General features: G+C 40.7%; 2 protein-coding genes across 2 annotated transcripts; one reads left to right on the top strand and one right to left on the bottom strand.

Annotated features, from left to right (window-relative positions):
- Positions 1-11,262, top strand: ankmy1 (ankyrin repeat and MYND domain containing 1; the record flags this gene model as incomplete). The annotated part of the gene is made up of 19 exons (XM_083887741.1): positions 1-183; positions 424-570; positions 676-870; positions 1,183-1,206; positions 2,556-2,794; positions 2,883-3,099; positions 3,369-3,530; positions 3,632-3,768; positions 3,880-4,258; positions 4,365-4,555; positions 4,641-4,812; positions 6,057-6,203; positions 6,284-6,373; positions 7,381-7,488; positions 7,571-7,693; positions 9,271-9,372; positions 10,429-10,598; positions 10,839-10,993; positions 11,153-11,262. The coding sequence occupies 19 exons, from the start codon at positions 1-3 to the stop codon at positions 11,260-11,262; spliced, it is 3,051 nt and encodes a 1,016-aa protein (XP_083743867.1).
- Positions 11,263-11,669: 407 nt separating this feature from the next.
- Positions 11,670-18,462, bottom strand: LOC310926596 (E3 ubiquitin-protein ligase RNF14-like). Its single transcript, XM_083888764.1, has 7 exons — positions 18,201-18,462; positions 15,961-16,091; positions 15,253-15,858; positions 15,008-15,086; positions 14,644-14,859; positions 13,202-13,374; positions 11,670-12,806 (listed from the first exon to the last, which is right to left on the bottom strand). Exons 1-7 carry the CDS (start codon positions 18,352-18,354, stop codon positions 12,654-12,656), a joined length of 1,512 nt encoding a protein of 503 aa, XP_083744890.1. The 5' UTR covers positions 18,355-18,462; the 3' UTR covers positions 11,670-12,653.
- Between the last annotated feature and the right edge of the window lie 4,787 nt (positions 18,463-23,249).

The following is a 23,249-nucleotide window of genomic DNA, read 5'->3' as shown; positions in this document are numbered from 1 at the left end:
ATGAGTGTTCCAGGAGGAGCAGAAACAGGTGAACAAAGTTCCCCAAACAGAGACGCTGAGGTCGGCGAAGAGAGGCGACAAGGTCCCGGTGTTCAGCTGTGGGCCGACGGCTCCACGTATGAGGGAGACTTTGAGAACGGCTTCAAACACGGCAGAGGAAAGTTCACCTGGTCGAACAAAGAGGTAAAACAAGGCACAGCATCACTGGTCCCTCACTGTTTTATTTGGATTTTATTCTAAAATGAAGTTGTAACTCATTAATCAAACTTATATCACTGTTATACCGAAGAATATAACGTTTTATAACTATATTTTTCTTCTTAATTAAAGGGCCACTTCACCCCAAAAAAAATTTGCATTGTATTTTTTTTTTCTAATTTCCAAAGAAATTTAAAAAAATGTCCTTTGTTTTTATTGGTGCAGTACTACGAGGGCTCTTTCTACAAAGACTACAGACATGGAGACGGACTGTTCTGCTGGCCCACGGGCCACAAGTTCATAGGCAAGTTCTACTTGAACACAAAAGAAGGATATGGTCAACATCTGTTCCCCGATGGAGCCTCTTTTCAGGTAAACTGGGCTGGAAGCGCGTGATGGCAGATATTTTTTCGATTTCTTTGTATGTTGTTTGTACAAACCAGTAAATAGTAATAAAATCTACCTACCGACTGTCAGGGTTTGTACCATGCTGACCAAAGGTTTGGTCCAGGTGTGGTCACTTATTCAGACGGCCGTCAGGACGTGGGTCTGTGGCTTGGTCATCGCCTGCTGAGGCTCTGCACTGCTGTGGAAGAGGCCTTTACCCTGGAGAACTTTCCTGAATATGCTCCCTACATGGAGGCAGCTGCGACCACTGACTCGCTGACTCAGGTACAACATCTACATTTAGTATCTGCTTATTAATAATCATGTTTTTATTGACTTAAAAAAAAGCTGTTTTTGTCTTTTGACCGTGCCAAGAAAAAGTAAAAACCTCTTCAGGTCATATTTTCTACACTGATTAACTTACTTTATATTTAACATTTTGCCACCAAATCAACAGCCATCAAATCAACATGACCTATTTTTGTCCTGGTGTTTACACAATTATAACACTGGCATGAATACAAATGTGCAGAAAGATAGTGAACAGAACTTTCTGCTTCTCCTTTTAAGCCTCCCGATCTCTCCGGTTGTCTGCAGACAAACGCCAGGACACACTTGGAGGTAAAGTCATATACAGCCATATACTGTATAAGGCACCTTGTGACACAAATGCACAGTATGTCGTTTTACAGTATGTAGTAGTAACAATAACAACATTTAGTTTTTAGTCAATTTAGAGGCTGACCATACAGAAAAGAGTTTAGGTGAATCCAACATTTTCAGTCCACGTTTTATTCACATAGAATCCTTTGGGAGCCCTGAAACTGTATTTTTTTTCCGAAAAATCTCAAAACGCCACCCTTGTGACAGTGATGTCATAGTCCCGCCTCTGTCTTGCGCTGGCATTCACTGTCCCTATCTTCTTCTCTGTTCACTTTATGATACCTTTTGCTATATTTCCTTTGTTTCCCCTGGCTTTCTTAATTGGCTGTCTCCTATGGCTGTGATTGTCACAGTATACGCGGGGGTCTTAAAAAGTCTTAAATCCAATATTTGAATTTAAGGCCTTAAAATGTCTAAAATTCTCCTAAAATCTCATAAAAGGTCTTAAATACAATTTTGAAAGGTCTTAAAAATATATTAACGTGACTTTTATTTAAAACGTGCATAAACTTCAGTCTCGCTTTGAAATGTTTTTTCGATTTTTGAGGATGCGATAACATAACTACAACACGGAACTAAAGTCGAGCACCACTAGCCAGTGTGGTGTGTTTACAGCTTAGCATAGCAGCGGAGAAAACTATACGAAAGCCCACAGCTAAGCCGAACTGCTTGCATAAGTTCAACGATTTGTGGCTCCAATTTTCCTTCATCTCTTGTGTACTTTTTTGGCAGTATGGATATGAAATGGGTCTTAAATTGTATTCATTATGGTCTTAAAAAAGTCTTAAAAAGTCTTAAATTTGACTTGTTGAAACCTGCAGAGACCCTGGATTGTATACTGTACATTGCAATGTATACTCCTTCAAATAAACCAAAAAAGTTTACATACAGAGCACATGCTTTATGCGCATGTTCTACGTCTTCTCTGTTTTTGGTGTAGCAGCGTTACAGCGTCACGTATAGGCCTGGCATACTACAGCGTCTTGAGTCATTGTGGGGGGGTTTCATGCGGATGGATCATGAGAAATGTTGTATCAGCTTGTCTTTTTTTTTCCAGTTCCTGTGTGAGTTAGTGCGTTACAGGAAGAGCTTAGGTGGCAGAACGCAGTGCAAATGTGTAGTTGTGAACCATTAGTGACAAATACACACAATAAAATACTGAATATTCTAGTATTTGCCCCAAAAGTTACAGCAGAAACAGTAAATAAAAAATATGGATTTGTATGTACTTGTATATATATTTGAATCTCGTAATTTGAAATATATTTAACTCAAAGCAGGTAAATGAAATTCCCTATCCTGATTAGGCACATACAGACAGAGACCTGCTGTCAGATGAGAAATTTATCTACCCCGCTGACATGGAGAGTTACTCAACAGACGGTAACCACCTGCCGCTGCCCCCGGGCCGCAGGAAGGAGCTGGATCAGCACTTTTATGGCGAGCAATGGGAGCCCGGTGCTGATCTGCACCAAGGCTATGAACGAGATCCACTTTCTAACCTTCCCTTACAGGCGCGCATGCAGGCTCACATATACAACCACAGGTCAGACTTACAGTATGTCAGAGACTCATACATCTTGCTTGTACGGGGGACTGCTAACGGTTGGACGTGTGTATTTTGTGTGTCTCAGACGACAGGCTGAAAACGTGGGCTGGAACGTGGAAGCCGTTCTCTCTTTGGACCGGGACGGTTTTGGTCCTAAAGGGCCTCTGGAAGTGGACTCGGAGCGGTTCATCTGTCACGCCAGCCGGGGGGAAGTGCAGGCTGTTCGTCAGATCCTCAAAAGTGGTTTGGTCCACCCTGACGTAGCAGATTCACAGGGAGACACGGCACTGATTGCTGCCACGGTAACACATTATCCTTCTTTTTATGTCTTTTGTTTGTTAATTCAGAAAGAGACTGGAGAACAAAAGTTGATGACTGAACCTAAAAGAAAAGACTTGTAGAGGGTTCAGGAGTTGGTGGACTGGTGGTGTGACAATCCAGCCTAGGAAAAATGAAATTACAAAAAAGACCAAAAGAAGATTAAAATCTTCACCAAAGATATTGAGGCAAATACTCTGCAAGCAGGTTTTCTTCAAGATTAAGGAGTAAACAGCGGTGTTGTTTCTTCCAGGTCCACTGCCATAATGACTTGATCCAGTTGTTGTTGGATATGGGTGCCGACATTGACAAACTGAATCATGAAGGCATGTCTGCCCTGGCCGTGTGTCATGTTCTCTACTACCCTTTCTGCTCTCTGGACACCACCTTGGCCAAACCACCTGCCAAAACTCTAGTAAGATTGAACATAGTCATGAAGGAGAGGAGGCAGGGCTTTATGCTGAAAGCATGACTGGCCCTAATCTTCAGTCTTGTTTGCCCTAATGTGTCCTTTAGGCTTTGTTGTCCCTCTCAGCATGTGGCAACAGTCCTCAGATCAGCCAGGTGGACTCTAATACAGACACATCGGAGCCTCACAACAGACCTCAGACAAGTAACACATCCCTGAGTGACCAGAGCCTCATCACTGACCAGTAAGAATATCGCTAATAACACTCATCTGTCGTGGAAGAGATGCTATACTATCAGTGTCTTTAAAATAAGCGTAGCTATGACTTTTAATTCTCTATTGGTCTGGTTTTCAGGGCAGCACAAGAACAAATGGAGAACAAGTCACATCATGGAGGAAAAACGTGCAGTGACAGTGACCTGGCCGCCCTTGAGTGTCGGGCTGCTCCAGAGGAGACAGAGGAAGGAGGAGAGCTGCAAGTGAGTGAGGAAAGCAGACATAAGGACAACGAAGGAGGGAGCGAAAGGAAGGAAAGGAGCGTTGTTGAAGAACATGATCGAGCGTGGGAAAGTGAAAATTGTGCCAAGCGGTTTGTTGAATCAAGAAATGGAGCTGTTGAGTTGGGAGACTGTGAGAGTGTGAGACACAGAGAGGAAAGAAGAAGTGTGCACCGTTCCATTCAGGTGTTGGACGGTCACATTGCACTGGGCAGCGTGCAGTGGAGGGAACGTCGGGTCAATGCAGCGGCAGTCATTGAGGTGAAATGTGCGCAGATCCTGTCGTGTAATTTGTTTGATTGGCTCGCACGAGCTTTAACGATGTCTTCTCGTCTGTCTCCAGCAGGACAAAGACGAAGACAAAGACCTGACCATAAAGCAGAGCTTTGACTCTGCCTGCTCTCTCAGCAGCTACAGCATCCACGTCACAGAGGAGGCGATGCAGCGCTCGGCCGAAGCTCTGAGTCGCATCGGGCTTCTTCAGTACTCTGGCACGCAGGAGACCGTTCGCAAAATGGCTGCCATGAAAACTGAGTCAGTTCTGTTTCCCGTGCTGTTTTTTTTTTGTTGTGTGTTTATTTTGATGATACTTTACTCTCTGCCTCTTGTGTTTGACCAGACATCGTGGTTATCTGAGCACTCTGGAGCTGTTATTAGACCGGGGAGCTGACCCCAACGTGTCCAAGGTCCCGATGCCTGTCCTCTTCTTGGCTATCATGGCTGCTGACACCGAGGCTGTCAAGAGACTGCTGCTGTGTGGCGCTCACACTGACATTCCCCTTCCACCTGAGGTAGGGAATTCATCTTCTTCTTTCCCAAAATAGGGTTTGTTGTGTTTGAGGCTAATGCAATGAGATAGATGCAAAAGTTGCATCGATGCATTCCTGATTTTTCACTTTTTCCCGCTCTGCTTCCTCAAAAATTCAAATTGAGCATTTTCAAGTGTGTGCTAATAGACTGTTATACTCAGTTTATTAAGTCAGTCCCTGCTGACTCTATTCCTTCTCTTTTTTTGTTTGTGTGTTTGCTTGTCAGTGTAGTAGGCTCTGTGTCTCTGTGAGGACATTTTGGCTGCTTTCTTTTTTTTTTTTAATTTTAAAGGTTTTTTTGAAGGTTAATATTTGGTTTTAGGGTTAGAGTTATACTTGGGTTTATGTTAGGGTTGTCATGGTTAAGGTTATAGTAAAGGGAAAAGGAACACATTATGTCTGTGAGTCGGAAGAGATATGAATTGTTTGTGGGGATCCACCGTAAAGCCCGGAGTGGAGTTTTTGAGTTGCCTTTCTGATTTGGTTTTGAACCGGATTGAACTGTTTTTTGTTTTTGGGAACACCGGATTCTGTCCTGGCTGGATTGAACTTTGAGACTGTGGGCAATTTTGCACATAACACTGAATAATAGTACACATTTGTTTTTGCAGTGCTGGTTTTTGTTGACATTTCATCTGCTGCTTCATAATATTTGCTCTGTTGTTTGTATGGTTTGACGGAGCTCTCTTCTTTCTATGTTATATTATTATTTGTCAGGCTTGACTCTGACTGGCACCCCACTAACTTTTAAACGCGTCAAACCACGCGTTTGCTCGGGTTTGCTCCATAAAAAAAATGTGCAAACCTGTTTGAGGGGAATGTTTTCTGAGCCCCTCAACTTTAAAGGGCTTTTTCAGGGTTAAGACCTGGTTTTAGGGTTAGTTTAAGGCAGTGTTACCCAGTCCTGGTCCTTAGTGACCCACTGCCCTGCATGTTTTAGATGTTTCCAACTTCTAAAACATGCAGAGCAGGGGTCCCAGAGGACCAGGACTGGGTAACACTGGGTTAAGGGTTAGGGTTAATCACTTAACTGTGATGGTTAAGGTTCGGGTATGGGCTTGGGAATGCATTATGTCTATGACAAAGACATGAAAACAAGTTTGTGTGTGTGTGCAGTGGAGATTCCCATTTTTAAATGGGAACCTTTGCTCTACAGGAAGAGTTTGTTGAGAGTCACTGAGAGCATCTGCACTGCACTATCCATCATTTCCCTTATCTTTTTGTAGAGGAAAGGTCTTTACCCTCTGCACGTGGCTGCAGCACTGCCAGGTTCTGCAGGTACCATGATCACAGAGCTCCTGTTGCACGCCGTCACTGACCCAGATTTACATGCTTGTGACCACGATGAGATCTATGAGCCGGACAGGGTACGTGTGTTCTTACTGATTTTGTACGTTGAGCTTCATTTAAATCCTTTCAGTAGTAACAGAATCCAACTCCTGGTCTTTTATAGGCTTCCATGAAGTGTCAGAAACCACCAATTGTCAAACAAGGTGGCAGAACAGCCCTGCATGTAGCCTGCCAAAGAGACAAAGGATACCAAGTCAGTCTACACTGTGCTCACACTCACTCACAACTTACACACACTTTCCCTGAACATAAACCCTGATGTGTAAAGACTGATTAAGGTACGGTGTGTAAAAATGAAGCAATATTTATTACATCATAAAGATAAAAATAATACACATGCATTACCCATTAAGATGGGTTGGATTAAATATACATTAGATGTGTAGTTTGTCCATTATGGGCTTCTGTATATTTATATTTTCTGTATTTTGGTTTACTCTCACTCACTGGACCTTCAGTTTGTTGATACAAGTTTATTGATATCTTTGGTTTGAACTAACGATTATTTTCATAATCCATTAATCTTCTGATTTATTTTTTTCAATTCATCGATTAGTTGTTTGGTCTGTAAAATATCAGAAAATGTTGATCAGTGTTTCTCAAACCTGGAAATTCTGATTTTCTTTTTATCACTCAAATTTTATTAAATGTTATTTATGCCATACAAATTACAGCATTTGTGTCCATATTAAATTAAAGAACATTTGCGCAATAAAGAAAAAGAAATAAACAAAAAGCAGTAAAAAATAATATAGATAACACTACCTTGTAAGGATCAACAAGGTGACATGTGAGTTTCTTACTTTAATTATAGTGCTACCGTCTCATTAGCTAAACGGAAATCCGGATTTTTTTAAATGTCTTGTTTTGTCCACAAACTAAATTTTTTTTTTCTTTCTTATATGGAGCAAAGAAACACAAAAAACACAAATATTTGACAATCAATTTATAATATAATTATAATATATTATAATAATCGAGTAATCGGAAGCATTACTTTCTGTGTATTTGGAACAAGCAAAATTAAGCAGCTATTAAAACTTATTAAAATCTTACACCAGGTTATTATGTATCTATTCAGCCTTAAAACCTGTATCTGGACATGAAGCCAATTTGAACAAACATGAGAAAATGTTACAGAAACAAATGACAGACTTTAAGCCAACATAGTTGTTGTTGTTGTTGTTGTTTTTTAACCAGGATGCCAGTACGGTGGTGGCTCTCCTGCTCTCACACAGTGCCAGGACTGATCTCCTCTGGAGTGGACACTCGCCTCTCTCTTTGGCTATAGCGAGTGGCAATGAACTGGTATATACAATATAAACACACACACATGCACTCACACACACAGTCCTATTACCTTTGTTTCCCCCTTTTCTTCTCTTCTCAGGCAGTGGAGGAGTTGTTGAAAGGAGGTGCAGATCCAAACATCCCTCTGGGCCGTGGTGTGGGCAGCGCCCTCTGTACTGTCACCAACTTCAGTTATCCCTTAGATGGCAAAAGACCCAACCTGGTATATTTATTATATAGACTGTATATGTACACACACTCAAAAGCTCACACGCCTCAACGGAGACTTAACCATAACCAGTTAATGACTAACCCTAACCTCAACCAAACCACAATTTACATCTGATCTCAAACCTTAACCAATTAGACACACATTTGTTTGTCCTGAAAAAGTCCCTGTTTTTACCATTAAAAAGGACCATATAACAATCAAACAATAATTTTTATGACTGATTATTTTACTGGGTATATATTCTTGTGGTCCAGAACATTGTGAAACTTACAGTATATATCAGTGTTTCCTAAATTTCAAAATGACACAGAAGAGCAAATAAATGAGAAAATAAATACTATTATTGTTTCATTAATGATTATAAAAGGAGATGGTCGTTGCAACCTTAGACTAATGTATTTAAATGTGACATTAAATTGAGAATCTTAACATCCAAAACAATACTACGACAATAATCTGTTCTTAGATCAATTTCAAGCAATTTCAAAATAAAAGGAAAATAAAATACACTTTTAACTAGTGATGAGCTGATAGGAGACCTGGTATCTACATATATATCTATATATGCACAGTAATGTGCAAAAGTTTCAGGGCATCACCAGCTCTGTTGTTTTTTCTGTCTGTCAAATTCTGTGATCATGTGAATTTGGAATGAAGTGATGCGACTTAAAGTTGCTCTCATATATTAGTGAGCTGTCAATGAGTTTAACTCATGCAACTTGTGTATGTAATGCTCAAGCAAGTCTTGAATAAACCTGGCGTAACAGACGTTTTTTACAGCAGATATTTAAATGAAATAGTAGGACAAACACAGGATTTACCAGTAACATTAATTAAGGTTCCACTCCAGTATTAACAGAGCTGTGTTATTGTTCAAGTGTAAGGATAGATCACGCTAAATACTTGACACCTGTAGAGGAGTATTTTTATTTTTTTTAATCAAATTTTCTAAGATTTCTGCACAGTACTGTATATATATATATATACATATATATATACATATTCATCCTGCTTCAAACTAACTTTTTTCAGAGTCTCTTTCACTCACGCTGATTGACACTGAAGGCAGCATGAGCATTATTGCATTTCACCGTGCACAGACTGTAAAAATGTCAATACAATTCAGCAACATCATTTTAGCTGAGTCATGATATGGTCTGTTTGAAGAATATTATGTTACACAGCTGGAGAACGATGTCTTTGAAATCACTCAGCACAACACAGCTTCATAGTTTTATTTAAGGGTCTAAAATAACAGTGTCGGACTGATATCGGTATCGGCAGATACTGGAGTTTGTGACCTGTGACTCTCCCTAAGGTTTCTACCCTTTTTCCCTTTTACAAGGGTTTTTTCCCCTGGTAGTTTTTCCTTACTCTGATCGAAGGTCTAAGGACAGAGGATGTTACCAACCCTGTGAAGTCCCGTGAGACAAACTATGTTTTGTAAACTGTGGGCTATATAAATAAAGATTGATTGATTGATTGATTGATATCGGTTATTGAAAAAGTGGAATCGTCCCGTCCGTACTTTTAACTGTATGTTATGTTCATGTGTGTCTGTGATGTAGCTGGACATGTTGGTGAAGGCCGGCGCTGACGCCCTGATGCCAGTGATGGTGGGTGATTTCATGGGTACCGCAGTGGACTACGCACACTCGTCGTTTTATCAGGTAACACTGCACGATTTATGCAGGACAAAAACATATAAAAATGTATGTACGCGGGCCCACGGTTGGTGTAGTGGTTAGCACTCTTGCCTTTGCAGCAAGAAGACCCGGGTTCCTGGGTTCAAGCCCAGTTTGGAACAACAAGGGCCTTTCTGGAAGGAGTTTGCATGTTTTTCCTGTATGTGCGTGGGTTTTCTCTGGCTTCCTCCCACAGTCCAAAAACATGCGATATGGGGATTAGGTAAATTGGCCCTGTGATGGACTGGCGAACTGTCCAGGGTGTACCCCGCCTATCGCCCAAGGTCAGCTGAGATAGGCACAGCACCCCCGTGACCCTCTGGTGGAGGATAAAGCGGTAGATAATGGATGTATATATATATATGTATATATATCTAATGCAGTGGGTTTCAAACTTTCTTATACCAAGTACCACCTGAGGAAATACTGAGCTCTCGAAGTGAGCAAGGAGAAGGAGGAGGAGGCACATTTATTCCCAAAAGATTACTCTCTCATCATCCTCCTCTTCCTCACATAATGCTCCACACACTGGTATAGTAACATTAGATTAAGGTGGCGTGAGAGATAAAGTATGATCATGCAGACGAGCGAACTCCATCTCCTCTCATGTCCAGAACAGTGATGACCAACTTCTCCCCTCAAACAGATGAATCAGAATTCCCTCAAACAACACGATAAATTGTAAAATCCATTCATCCATTCTGTCGGTGAAATAACATCGAGCCCACGGACCATTATTTTGCATGGTCTGTCTGTCCTGACTGGTGTGTGTGTGTGTGTGTGTACTGTAAGTCTAACATGTATTTGCTGCATGAAGTGCAAAAGGAATTTCAGTGAAAACTGATAATAAAGTCGTATCGTATCATATCTTCTACACATATATTCTACACACTGCTGTCAAAATTCCTCTGCTCCACTTCGACCACATACCCTGGTTACAGTAGAACAGTGTTTCAGATTTTCCAACAGAGGAAACTACACGTACCACATTTATTAATTTTTCCTGAATAGTTATCTGTATATTTAACATTTACCATCTAGGACTTACGGATCGCCAACACTCCCTTCCACGCTCTGAACGTGCAAGAGAGGGAGACGTTTATAGCTCGGCGCCAGCTGCTGAGCACGATGGGAGACCTGCTGAGACAGACTGTCATGAAGAGAGAGGCAGAGGCTCTGGAGAGAGAACGACAGCTCATACTTGATGGTCGGTAGAACACGTTTGTGTCCGTGAAAGGGCAAAACAATATCGGTGTACAGCTGTAAATCACCATCTGTTTTCATATGTACCCTTTGATTTAGGTGGCACAGATCCCTCAAGACTCCACATAACGGGAAAACATAAGTATACACAAGTTTTTTTCTCCAATAACGTGACAAAAAAAATCTTTAGAATCTTACAGAATCTCACACAATCCTACCTGTTGTGTGTGTGTGAATTTCCTTCTCAGGAAGTCGTCTTTTAAGTTCTGCTACCAATGCGGCCTCTCTGCGTCCATGAAGCTGACGGCGTGCACTCGCTGCAACAAGGTCTTCTTCTGCTCCACGGACTGTAAACTGAAAGCATGGGACGAAAGACACAAGGAGGAGTGTGTCCGGGTGTCAGGTGTGCGAACAAAGACAGCAAAACGCCTCCAAACGCCTCCAAATCTTATATCAAGAAACATTAGATTGACAATATTGTTCTTCGTCTGTGATATCTGTTTTATTGCTGGGACAAAAATGAATCTTGGGTAACACTTTGTCTTTCTGTCTCTTGATCCAGCGTCTGCAAATGGCATCAAGAAAAAATGTACGACTGACCCAGAGACGGCAGAGACAGCAGAGGCAGCAGAGACGGATGTTATCCTAAAAGAAAACTACAGCCTCAACTGATGGACAATTCAAATTGAACGTTAAAATTCAATTTTTTTCAACCGGCCGGTCCTGCCAGATATTTTTTTTCTCTCCACTGTCGTCAAGTCCTTGCTCGTCGCGTGAATGTTAGGTTTCTCTTCTTCAGGTTCGAGCCTCACTCTATAAAGTGCTGAGATTCTCAAGGTCAGCGGTGTCAAACTGGCAGTAGTATGTTTGATAGAAATATTTTTATAATAGTAATAGTATAGTATGGCATTCAACATTAAATTACACCCACACACACACACACACAGACAATTGTTTTTATTTACTTTTGATATTAATAGGTTAATTTAGCATAAATACTTTTAATTGTGAAGTAGTTCCATCTCAAAACAAGCACTTTTACTTTGAAATTCTGTAATATTGTATTATTTTAAGCTCGTACTGCTCACCTATTACTGTAAAGTACTCCCCCGCCTCATCCTCTCAGACCTACACAGCAACCTCCATCCTTCCATCCACCACCGTTACGACAATAAAACTTAATTCCTCACGAGTGAAATCATGACAACTGTGAACACGGCTTCCAACTTCACAGCTTTGATAAAAGGCACATAGAATATTCTTGGTATATCGTCTGCTAAAACACATTTGGAGACATTGACTGTAGAAACTGACATCTTCTGATCATACATACTGATCAACACGCCAAAAAAGTGAGCCTCTAAAGCCGTGATTCCCAAAGTGAACTGCAGGTGGACTTTAAAAGGTAATTAAATATAAATAAATGTGTTTGAATATCAGTTTTGCAATTAACTGCTGTAAAATACGTACAACAGATTTGAAGAAATATTTTTCTTTTATCTGACCTAGTATAACAGCAATACTGTGACATTTGAATGTTTAAATATCCAATGCAAACCGGTCAGCATACAGGCCTAATATTTCAATACTTGCACTCAATGTTCATTTGTTAATTGTTGTTTATATCGATGGATAATAACGCACTTCGATGCAAAGCTAAACCTTTCAAATATGACATGAAGCATATAAACTGTAATAAGCACATGCACTTTTTAAAAGCATTAATATACTTAATATACTCGTGTGTTGCTCAGAGTTGTGGTTCAAGATTTGGGTTTGGACCTCAGAGGATTTTCAGATTTCATGCCCTAAAGTAATTCCTTTGCTACAGTTGCTCTGTAGTTTATTATCACCACCTGGTGGTCATAAATCAGTATGACAAAGATGTAAAAAAAAGATTTGTAATGGTGAAACTACAAATAAATTACTTCAAATAATAATATACAACAATATTTCATGCCCATATGTAGCAAATGACTGAAAAATAAGATAATCCTATATTTTCACTATATGCCACTGATGCTCTACCCTTTCTCTGGCTGTCGGTTAAAGCAGCAGAAGGACTAGTTATAGTTGTGGTACTCTGAATAGAGGGTGCAGGACCCGCCCTGAAAGTGACCCCCACCACCACTATATTCAGGCAGCCTGGTGAGACAGCGCCAGCAGAAACGCCGTTCACACCTGGAGCAGGTCATCATGTTACATCCTCCATTCTTCTGCAACACACAACACACAACAATGGATTTATTACAGAAAACACTGTCGTAAGACTATAAGGCACTGGCTTTTATAAATACAATCAAAAAAAAGTGATGCACAACAACTGTCACGACCCACCTAATAAAGTCACAGGAGTAGCAGAGAGGGTAGTTATCTGCTGATGTTTATCATTTGTTGTGAATAAGATGGTTTTGCATTAAAATCAAACATTTCTAAAAAAAATAAATACTCAGCAATACTCTAGCAATAATAACCATGTTCAAAGTCAATTAAATCACCTTTCTCACCCATTCTGATATTTGTAAGTTGCTACCATGTGATTGTTTAATTACATATCTGTGTTAACAAGCACTTGACACAGGTGCTCCTCATCATGCACAATAATGAATACCTGTATTTTGCAGAAGCAGTGCGGACAGTTCTTGCTGTGGGCGACGACCCAGTCTTCACTCAGGTACTCCGGCAGAACGACCTGCATCGCCTTGCGTCCGTATCTGCTCTGCAGGAGGCGCTGCCTCTCCCCACTGCCTCCAAAGTAGTCGTCCATCAGGGCCTTCATCCCCTCTGAGGTAAACACAACCGACACACACACAGAGCAGAGACTCAAATAACACAGACACACATCTGCATCATAACAAACTGAGATTCTACTTTACAGTAAGATTACCCTTGTTATATGATTGGGTTATTGATCTGGTTCATAAACAAATCAAACACAGTTCACACATTCATAGGGTCCCCACGATTTGCATCCTTTATCTGCTTGGTACCTATTGATGATACTAATGTGTTTAGATTTACAAAAAGCAACAACAAGAAAACAAAATATTTTTGTGAAGTGCAAAACACACAGTCCAGAAAAAGTCAGTCTCACTTACATCTTGGTAATAATCTATAAATTACAGGAAGGTGTGTGTGCGTGTTAGTGTGTGCGTGTGTGTCTGGTTGTGTCTGTTATGCAAGTTCAATTTTCCAGATTTATTGTATGCCATTATGTCAGTATCAGTATTTGCTTTTCTACCATACACAAATAAAAATGTCACTGAACCTTTGTTGTGTAACAGTAACAATGAGCACTCAAACACACCAAACCAACAATTACTAAAAACACACACACACAAACAGATTTTGCATGGGCACTGCACTAGTAAAACAATTTTTAAACCATTTGTGAATATCTTATAATGGTCAGTTTAGTAATTCAACTGTCTTGAACAAAAATATGTTTTATACTAGTCGCGTTTATGTAATATCAACCCGTTATCCGTTATGTCATCTTCTTCTATTGGACGGTGTTTGTTTTTTTTAACTGTGCTATGTAAAAAAAAATTACATTTTGGAAAAAAAAAATCATAATAAGAAAACACTTTTTATAATTTATAACATATGATGACGCATTGAGGTCTAAGTTAAAAGCAGTGCCTCTTTGCTGTTCCACAACACGTACAAACACACAACATGTAGTTCATATCTAAGTCTAAAAATATGAAATTGCCCAAAACCGTATAAATTGTGTGTGTTTTTTTTCCAACAATCTATGCTAGTGCTTGTATAAATGACATTGTAGTACTATAATCATATAATAACCCATTCACACCTAAACCTGTCAAATATCTGCTCCTGGTCTTTCTCTTCTGTCCCTACATTATCTTCTTCTTTCCCTTTCTCTTCCCCATGTTTCCTTTCACCCCAACCTGTCTAGGCAGATGCTGCACATCTTTGAGTCTGGTTCTGTTTTTTTAACAGATTTCTTCCCGTTAAAAGGGAGTTCATATTGCCTTGAGATAATGTATTTTGTAATTTGGTGCTATACAAATACATTTTCTTGTATACCTTGTGACTGCGGCAGATCGGCACCTCCTTGCTGTCCGTCTGTGAGCATCTGTCTTTTCACCACACTCGCCTTTGGTGCACAGTCGTTGGTTCCGTGGTACGTCTTTTTGCAGGTGACGCAGAAAGCAAAATTGCACACAGAGCACATCGCCGCAGTGCTGGACTTCTCCAGGATGACGGGGGAACCACAAGCACGCTGGGGACAGTATGTGACATCTGCATGCAGGAGAAGACATCAACTCACTGTACTTACACAATGATAGTTAAAGACCTTTGTTTATATCTGGTTCTTTGACTCTCTCCAGGAGACATGACTGCATGAAACGCATTCTCTGTTTCACAGACAAAACAACGGGACACACACCAGACATGCGGTCCAGAGTGGACATTAGCAGGAGACGATCGTAGCGGCTGAACAGCTCGTCGCCCACCAGATCTTTCACCTTCAACACAGAAACAGAGAAGCAGAGATTTGCAATTTTCCCAAAAATATGTGTAAGCGACAGTTGTATTTTGCATTTTAGTATTCAGCCATGCTCCATGTTTGGATAAATCTGGTGAGAGATTCTGGGGCCATATTATTGACACCTTTTACACTGAGGACAGTACCTGTGCAGGTGTGGGGCTGGCTGTGCAGTTTGCCTGAGGACAGGCGACACCGCGGACATTCCCCTCTGTTATCCTGATTCTACAGAACTCTGCAAGACAAGCCTTGCAGAAAACGTGTCCACACTCGGGCAAGTGCACGCAGTCTGAGCCGAGCCAGCCCACAAAACACACGCCACAATCAAACACTGTGAAGGCAAACGCCTTCTGTCTCTGCTCAGCATCATGGATCAGGATCTGGGACAGTAGGGTTTGGGATGGAGTCAGGGAGAGACCGGCGGTCAAGGTTTGGACCGGCAGAGAAGCAGCAGCTCCTTGTGCGTCCAACTCTCCTGTGGAGGCAGAGGCTGAAGCTTCTACACCTGTGCTGTTCCAGCTTTGTTCATCTGTGGATCCTGATTCTGAAGCACCTGGATTATTCTTTGTCAGTGACAGTGCAGTATTCCGTGAGTCCTGAGTGCTGCACTTGTCTGAGGAGAGCTCCAGAGGAGTGTGAATATCCAGGAACCTGAGGGCATCCTCTCTGAGAACCTGCACCCAGGAGAAGAGCACCACAGCGCCTCCTGTGGACTGGTAGAGATCAGTGAGATGAGAGCCGAGTGCAGAGAGCTTAGGAGGGAGGAGAGAGACAAGAGTAAAGCATGATGTAACCTCTACACATAAGATGAAATCAGTGGAAATGTGATCAGTCATGCTGTTTCTTCCGATTACCTGTGAGTGTGTGAGCCAGCTGCAGGTGAGGGTGAATGAGGGAGGAGAGGAGGATGGGTAGTCTGCAGGGAGGTTAAAGGTCAGGAGCAGAGGGGGAAGGAAGGAGATTTCATATTGTCTCAATGTTTCACCTGAGAAAGAGACAGAAAAAAAAAACATTAATAACAAACAAGACCAATACTGTCAACTGTGGACTGACATCTGTTTTGTCTGCTTACATTGATTTAATGTATTTGCAACATTAGCATTGATAGCCTAAGCTAGCTTAAAATGCAAAATCTGTTTTTGTGTGTGTTTTTGTGTCATTGTTGATCTGGTGTGTTTGAGTGCGGTTGAGCGGCGAAAGCCAATGTGTGTTTATTTTACCAATAAAATTAGGGATGCACCGATTAATCGGCCAGTGATCGGAATCGGCCGATTTTCACGTGATCGGCCGAAATCGGTGACCGGCCGATCAGTCAGAATATTCCGATTTTAATAAGCCGATCAAATGCACCCGCATCGCGCAGCATCACCAACACACGTGCACGCGGCTACACGCACATGTAGTAGAGTGTAGGGCTGGGCGGTATACCGGTTCACACTGAATACCGTTTTTTTTCCGTTATGATATGAATTTTTAATATACGGCCATACCGGTGTATTTGATTACACAACATCCGCGAAACCGCAGCGCTGTGGCGGTGCTGCGCCGCTGTTGTCTGCTTTGCGAGTGAGCGCTCTGCATGTAAACGTTTCATTAATGTTTATATATTTGTTTCAATCACTGAACGAAGCCTGTCATATTTGGGACAAGAGTCAGGATCTTAAATCACTTGCACAAAACTTTTGATCAGCACTCAGCATTTGTTTGTTTGTCATTTAAATCTGTGCGCACAGAGAGCGCGAGGCATTGTTGGCACGGGGCGGGAGAGAGAGACACACACACACAGAGAGAGAGAGAGAGCGAGCGAGAGAGAGAGAGAGGTCATTTACTTATTTGTGTGTAGGTACTATGTTGTGAAATATGTTTAAACTTAAATAAACTACACATACAGCTAGTGATTCGTTTTTGTATTTTTAGTTGGATATTGAATGTGAACAACATGGTTCCATAACACTGCACTTTTAAGATGTGTGTGAATATTCCACAGCATTATTTAGTTCTATTTTATAGGGTAATCTAAAGTCACACTTTAAGTTATTATGTTCCATGGTAGCATGTTCAAATGTATCATGACAATTGTTTTTGTATTTTTATATATACTTCTATGTTATAGTGATTCGTTTTGTATTTTTAGTTGGATATTGGATGTGAACTGATTGTATTTCTATGTTAAAATGTTCTATTAAAGAGAAAAGATGCAAAAAATATATCTTTCTGTATGCTGAAAAGTGGTTTAAAAAATTGAAATCGGACAAAATCGGTATCGGCAGGTCAAACTTCTTGAAAAATCGGAAATCGGAATCGGCCCCAAAAAAGGCAATCGGTGCATCCCTAAATAAAATATTGTACTCAGGTAAAAGTACAAATACTTTGATCAAATATTACTCAAGTAGAAGTAAAAGTAGTCATCTGAAAATGTACTCAAGTAGAAGTAAAAGGTAGTTCATTTGAAAGTACTTTAAGTAAAAGGTACTTAGTTACTTTGTGTGGGGGTGTGAGGGTAGTAGAAATATGACAAGGGGTCAGAAATCCAACACTATTTTGGATATTACATCACTTTTAATCTAATCATCATTAAGCTAATCACATCATCATTCGTCTGGTTCATTCATTGTGCTGAGTTTTTATTTTTACTCAGTAACGGATAGGATTTATAAAGTAACTTAGTACAATACTTGAGTCAATACGTACACAAGTAAAATACCAAATCCTGATTTTAAATTGTACTTAAAAAATACAAAATACACAAAAAAATATTCAATACAGTAACTTGAGTAAATGTATTTTTCCACCTCTGATAGATGCTCATTGGCCCCCAGGTTAACATTGAGTTGAACTTGTGATCATGATGTCTCTGCACACAGAAGTTACACAGAAGCGGTCTTAACCAATGAGCTACTCCACCACCCCACTGTAATGGTGCCCCCATTAGCTTCTTTGACTGGGGCCCCCCAGAGTCTAAGGTTCGCCTCTGCCAGTATGCAGTGAGTTCTCTTTTTTCCTAAACAATATAATCGTTTAAATCAGTGCCGCCGACATGGTCATTTTGATCATTTTGCTGTCGTTAGCTTGACTCACTCACTCACTCACTCACCCTCTGTCAGTGACACAGTGAAATGTGCCGGAAGCTCCGCCGACACTCGTAATTCTCCGGCATTGTTCGACTCCTTCCGCACAAATTCCTCCGAGTCAAAGATACTGTGGAGGGCGAGCAGCTCGTCTTCCTGCTCCTCCAGGTCTACGCTCATGTCAGCTGTTCGAAACACGGTAAACAATCCTCACCTCCTCCTCCTCCTCTGTTTCCGTAGAGTTTAGTTTGTTTAAGTTTGTGTTGAATTCAACGTCTTCAACGCGTGTGCTTGTTTCAAAGGTAGTGAGTGAACAAACAGCGTGAGTGAATCTAACCCGTCCCACAGCTGACTCATCATCTGAGTATGATGTAAGACAACAGCAGCGGCAGCAACTATGGTCATTATTATTCCCCATGACGCATTCAGGGTCCTCATGTTTACATATTAAAACACGTATTACTATGTTGTCACACAGATCTAAATCATAATCATCATAATAATAACAAAAAAATAGTGATAAAGAACCTTTATTGATCTCAGTGGGGAACATTCAGGGCTTACGACAACACGAAAAGAAAAATATAGCAAATGAATAATTCATACTTTAAGAAGAATAATCAAAACCTATTTATTTTCTACATTCTCATATATACTATATGTACACATAGTATGACAGTATAGTACAAACATTAACAATATTATACATATGTAACGGTGTGATTATTACTTGTTTTTATTGTAAATTCCTGTCAAACTTGGGACTACAACCAACGTTATTTTATTTTGAAAATCCACAGCGGAAGGCTGTGCTGCACTTAATGCTGCGCATCTTGTTTAGTGCTCAGAAGTCAAATGATGCGCTGCAGGTAAGTTGTCGTTCTGTTCGCTCGGACATAAAACTCCGTTGTACATGTAAATTATGCTTCATCTGACATATAAAATACATCTGCATTTACTGTATGAGATGCTTGTCTAATGAAACGCTGCTAAAACCTGTGGTTTTATTGCTTTGTGACTAATTATTGCTGGAATGTGCAAAGAGTGTGTAGGTTAGCTACTGACACGTGCCAAAAGAGTTTAAGCTAGCTATGAATAGTACAGAGTGTGCGTGATTTGAGTGTACTAATACGGAACTCCTTTTTTTAAAGTTCGAGCGACAGTAAACTTCATGTGTATTAACAGCAGACTGGTTGTGTGTTTGTCCCATGTTGCAGGTATGTTATTTGCACTGTTGAGTGTGTAATGTTGTTGTGTGTGTGTGTGTGTTAATATGTAAATGCAAAAAACGGAGTTTGGCAGGGGATTGATGTGTTGATGTGAGATTAGTGAAACGTAATTTGCAAATAATGCCACTATACAATCAGTGCTCAGAAGTCAAATGATGTGCTGTAGTTCGAGCGACAGTAAACTTCATGTGTATTAACATTAGACTGGTTGTGTGTTTGTCCCATGTTGCAGCAATAAACCAGTCCAGTGCTCCATCCAACTGCCTCCTTGAAATTTGTACCTAAAAGCAGCAGAGCCTAATGACAAAGGTCACACATACACAAACATAATATTAATATATCATTCCTATTATGTGAAGTAGGATTATTTAAACGTGTGCTGCAAATCAAAACGGTGGTGGAATCTAATTTAGGCCATTAAAGGGACAATGTGTAGTATTTATGGGTTTATATAACCCAAAATCCACTTTTTTATACATATTATGTGCTCCTGCATTGTCTAGTCGCTGTATAATAGTTTTTGTTTCATTTTCGTAGTGTTTCAAAAAGTCATGTAAAATAACATGGTCACGGGCAGCGGTTGCATAGCCACTGTTAGCAGCGAGACGCCATGTTTCTACTGGAGCCTGTAAGGACAAACGCGAGAGAACAATTCAAGCGTCTCTTTACTTGTAGCAGAAGTCCCGCCTCCTCTCTCTCCGCTTCGTCTGCTACGGCCGTGGTAGCTCGCCCTCTCCCTCGCCTCACGAACCTCATCTGCTGACACGGAGAAAGACGACGAGGACGACATTTGACCAGCTGAGGATACCGTAGCGCTCAGGGAAGGGAGGGGGTGAGCAGAGCAGCAGTTCTTTGTTGTAAATTTCAGCCTCTCCTCTAGATGGCACTATAAACTACTTACTTCACCTTTAACTTCTGGACAGGGCCCACGGTTGGTGTAGTGGTTAGCACTCTTGCCTTTGCAGCAAGAAAACCCGAGTTCCTGGGTCCGGGCCGCGGTTTGGAACAACTTCGGAACAAGGGCCTTTCTGCAAGGAGTTTGCATGTTCTCCCCGTGTGAGTGGGTTTTCTCCGGGTTCTCCGGCTTCCTCCGACAGTCCAAAAACAAGCGATATGGGGATTAGGTGAATTGGTCACTCTAAATTGACCGTGTGAGTGAATGGTTTTTTGTCTCTATATGTGGCCCTGTGATGGACTGGCGAACTGTCCAGGGTGTACCCCGCCTATCGCCCAATGTCTGCTGAGATAGGCACAGGACCCCCCGTGACCCTCGGGTGGAGGAAAAAGCGGTAGATGATGGATGGATGGAACTTCTGGACAAGACTGCCAAAAAAACACTTTTATTGTACTTTTTTGAGAAAAGTCCCATATTTGTACTTTTTAATCTAAAAAAAAAAAAGGCAACAGAGCAGTGCAGCAGTAGTGAGTCAGATGTTGTAAACACACAAACATGCACATGGCAGTGTGCACACAAACACTTAACGGTGAACCCACATGACACACACACACACACAAGAGGGTTCAAGCTAAAATCCAAATAAAAGGATTTGGTCTCTGACTGTAAGGGCAAAGTGGAAGATAATAGATGCTGGAGAACACACAGGGGGGATAGAAGGCTGGTACATACACAAAAAGAGAGAATAGTGGAGGCAATAATGAACTAACTGGGAAGTGGTCTGCACTCGCTGTGGCACAATTGGAGGTGGAAGTGAAGCCGAGTGAGTGCAGCTTATCGTAATTGATATGTGGGAAACAACAGGATGTAAGAATAAGCACAGAACAAGAAGTAAGGTTAAACCAGAGAGACAGACAGACTAAATAAGACAACACATGGAAATATGAATGCAAAACCACTAATTCCAACGCAGGATCATCAAAAATAAATAAATCCAAAAGTCTGAAATTAAGCAAAGCACTAAACATGTAATTCATGGGTCAAAGCAGAAGTAAAAACTCAACAAAGAATGTTGGGACATTTACTGTAAACACAAAAGATGAAAACAAAGAAACAGATGGAAGAGTGAGATAATTAGGAACAGGTGAAAACAATTAGGAACAGGTGTGTTTAATCAGAGAACACTACAGTAAGGACAGCAGAGGAAACTAATAAAAACCTCAGTGAACAAACAGCAGCAGTAGTTGATTCTTGTGCACAGGACATTTACAAGAAATAAAAAAAATCTAATATTTGATCTCGTGTTGTTGCTAAATAGGACACTGGTTTACCCAACACCTGAAAACAAATATCACTTTCTTATTACCTTCATACATGCTTTAAAAGTACAGTTTGTCGCCTTCATTTAGGATCAAAAACTCAAAATAGTTTGTCCAATGTGGGCTATTGTAAACAAAAGCATGATATATAAACATACACTATAGACAAAAGTATTTGGCCGTGTTTGTGTGTGTGTGTGTGTGTCTCCCCATCTAACGCTCAATGATTAAATTGCCAATTAGTTCAATGACCAGTTGCAGCAAAAATGGCTGTGACAAATGTACATAGCAGTAAGAGGCCAAAAAATGTGTTAAGTATATTTTTTGTTATGTTTATTGCAAAATGTGAGTTGTTGACACAGACATTTTGTAAGCTTTAACATAATATAAGCTTTGAGAATAAATGCTAAAAAAAAAACATGAGTAGTTTACTTGGCTCAGTGGTGCAAGACCTCTGCTTTAATAGTTTTCCGTAGCCGTGTACGACTTTTGGGATTTATTTCACACTGTGGGGCACATTGTAACTAAGACATGCCTGGAAAAGGAGTGAGCCGAAAGCTAACGTTAGCAATTACTTTAGCTGCTCATGCTAGCCAGGGAGTTGACATAGCTGAACGACTGGATGATTTAAAACTATCCATTGAAGGACACTTGGACATAAGGGACACCTCTTTGTCAACTCTCCAGAATGGAACACCATGAGTCTACAAAGGACGATGGAAGGCTGGTGGTGTAAGGCGTCCCAGTACTTTTGTCCATATAGTGGGAAAGGCTCATTTCATTTTCATTTTCACAAACATTAAAACATTTCACCCAAATGTACACATTGGACCTTTTAGAAAGACCTTTACTGACCTTTAAAACGTGTCGGTAAAGTCATGGCTGGTACTGGCTCAGATTTACAAATACAGCAGAACCATCCAGGCACAAAAATACTGACTGTCCCCTTTGCACGGCAGCCATTTTGATATTTATGAGCGCAAAATGTTACTGATAACTGCAATGATGGCTCTTCTCTGAGGAAATTGTCACCGTACATCTGTGCCTTTGCTACTGTGACCTGTCAAAAAAGCTCATAAGTGAAATGTACGGTATAAGACCAGGAAACCCCAATTTAAACATCTGTGTTTGTGACAGATTGTCATGTTGACAGGGAAACAACAGGAGACACTTTAATATGGCAAAAGTAATAATGGGAAAGAAGATCATGAAGAGAGGCTTCTCCCTCTGAGCACATTATAATGTCTATACAGATCAAGTATTTTAAGAGGCCACATACAACATAATATAATAATCACAAACTCAGTTCAGCTATTCATATCGTCTGCATGTTTATTCATCAGTCAGTAAACACACACACACACACACACACACATTCTTGTACTTGCCCCATACTGAGGACTGGGTTGCTGACAAAGTGAGGACCAGCATTTCCGCTTTATAAATCAACACAATTACAAATATCTACTTCATGAATGACAGCGACAAAGAACTACTGGTTGCAGTACCATAACATGTCTGCAGGTGGAGCCCCAGAGCAAAAAGGGCTGGAAAACTTTTAGATTTTTTTTTTTTTGGGTCAAAAAATTTGACAAACGTCATACTATACTATGTCGTCCAAAATTTGAAAAC

This window comes from Microchirus variegatus (assembly GCF_963457635.1).
Source record: "Microchirus variegatus genome assembly, chromosome: 4".
Lineage (NCBI taxonomy): Eukaryota > Metazoa > Chordata > Actinopteri > Pleuronectiformes > Soleidae > Microchirus > Microchirus variegatus.
The sequence above is the reverse complement of the archived record's forward strand: the minus strand, read 5'-3'. Positions and strand labels throughout refer to the sequence as shown.

Coding starts and splice junctions, on each gene's coding strand:
- LOC310926596 (XM_083888764.1), bottom strand. CDS start 18,354: ATGAGCGTAGACCTGGAGGAGCAGGAAGACGAGCTGCTCGCCCTCCAC. Junction 16,092..18,200: donor CACTGTGTCACTGACAGAGG/GTGAGTGAGTGA, acceptor TCTCTTTCTCAG/GTGAAACATTGAGACAATAT. Junction 12,807..13,201: donor ACTGCTTCTGCAAAATACAG/GTATTCATTATT, acceptor TGTGTGTTGCAG/AAGAATGGAGGATGTAACAT.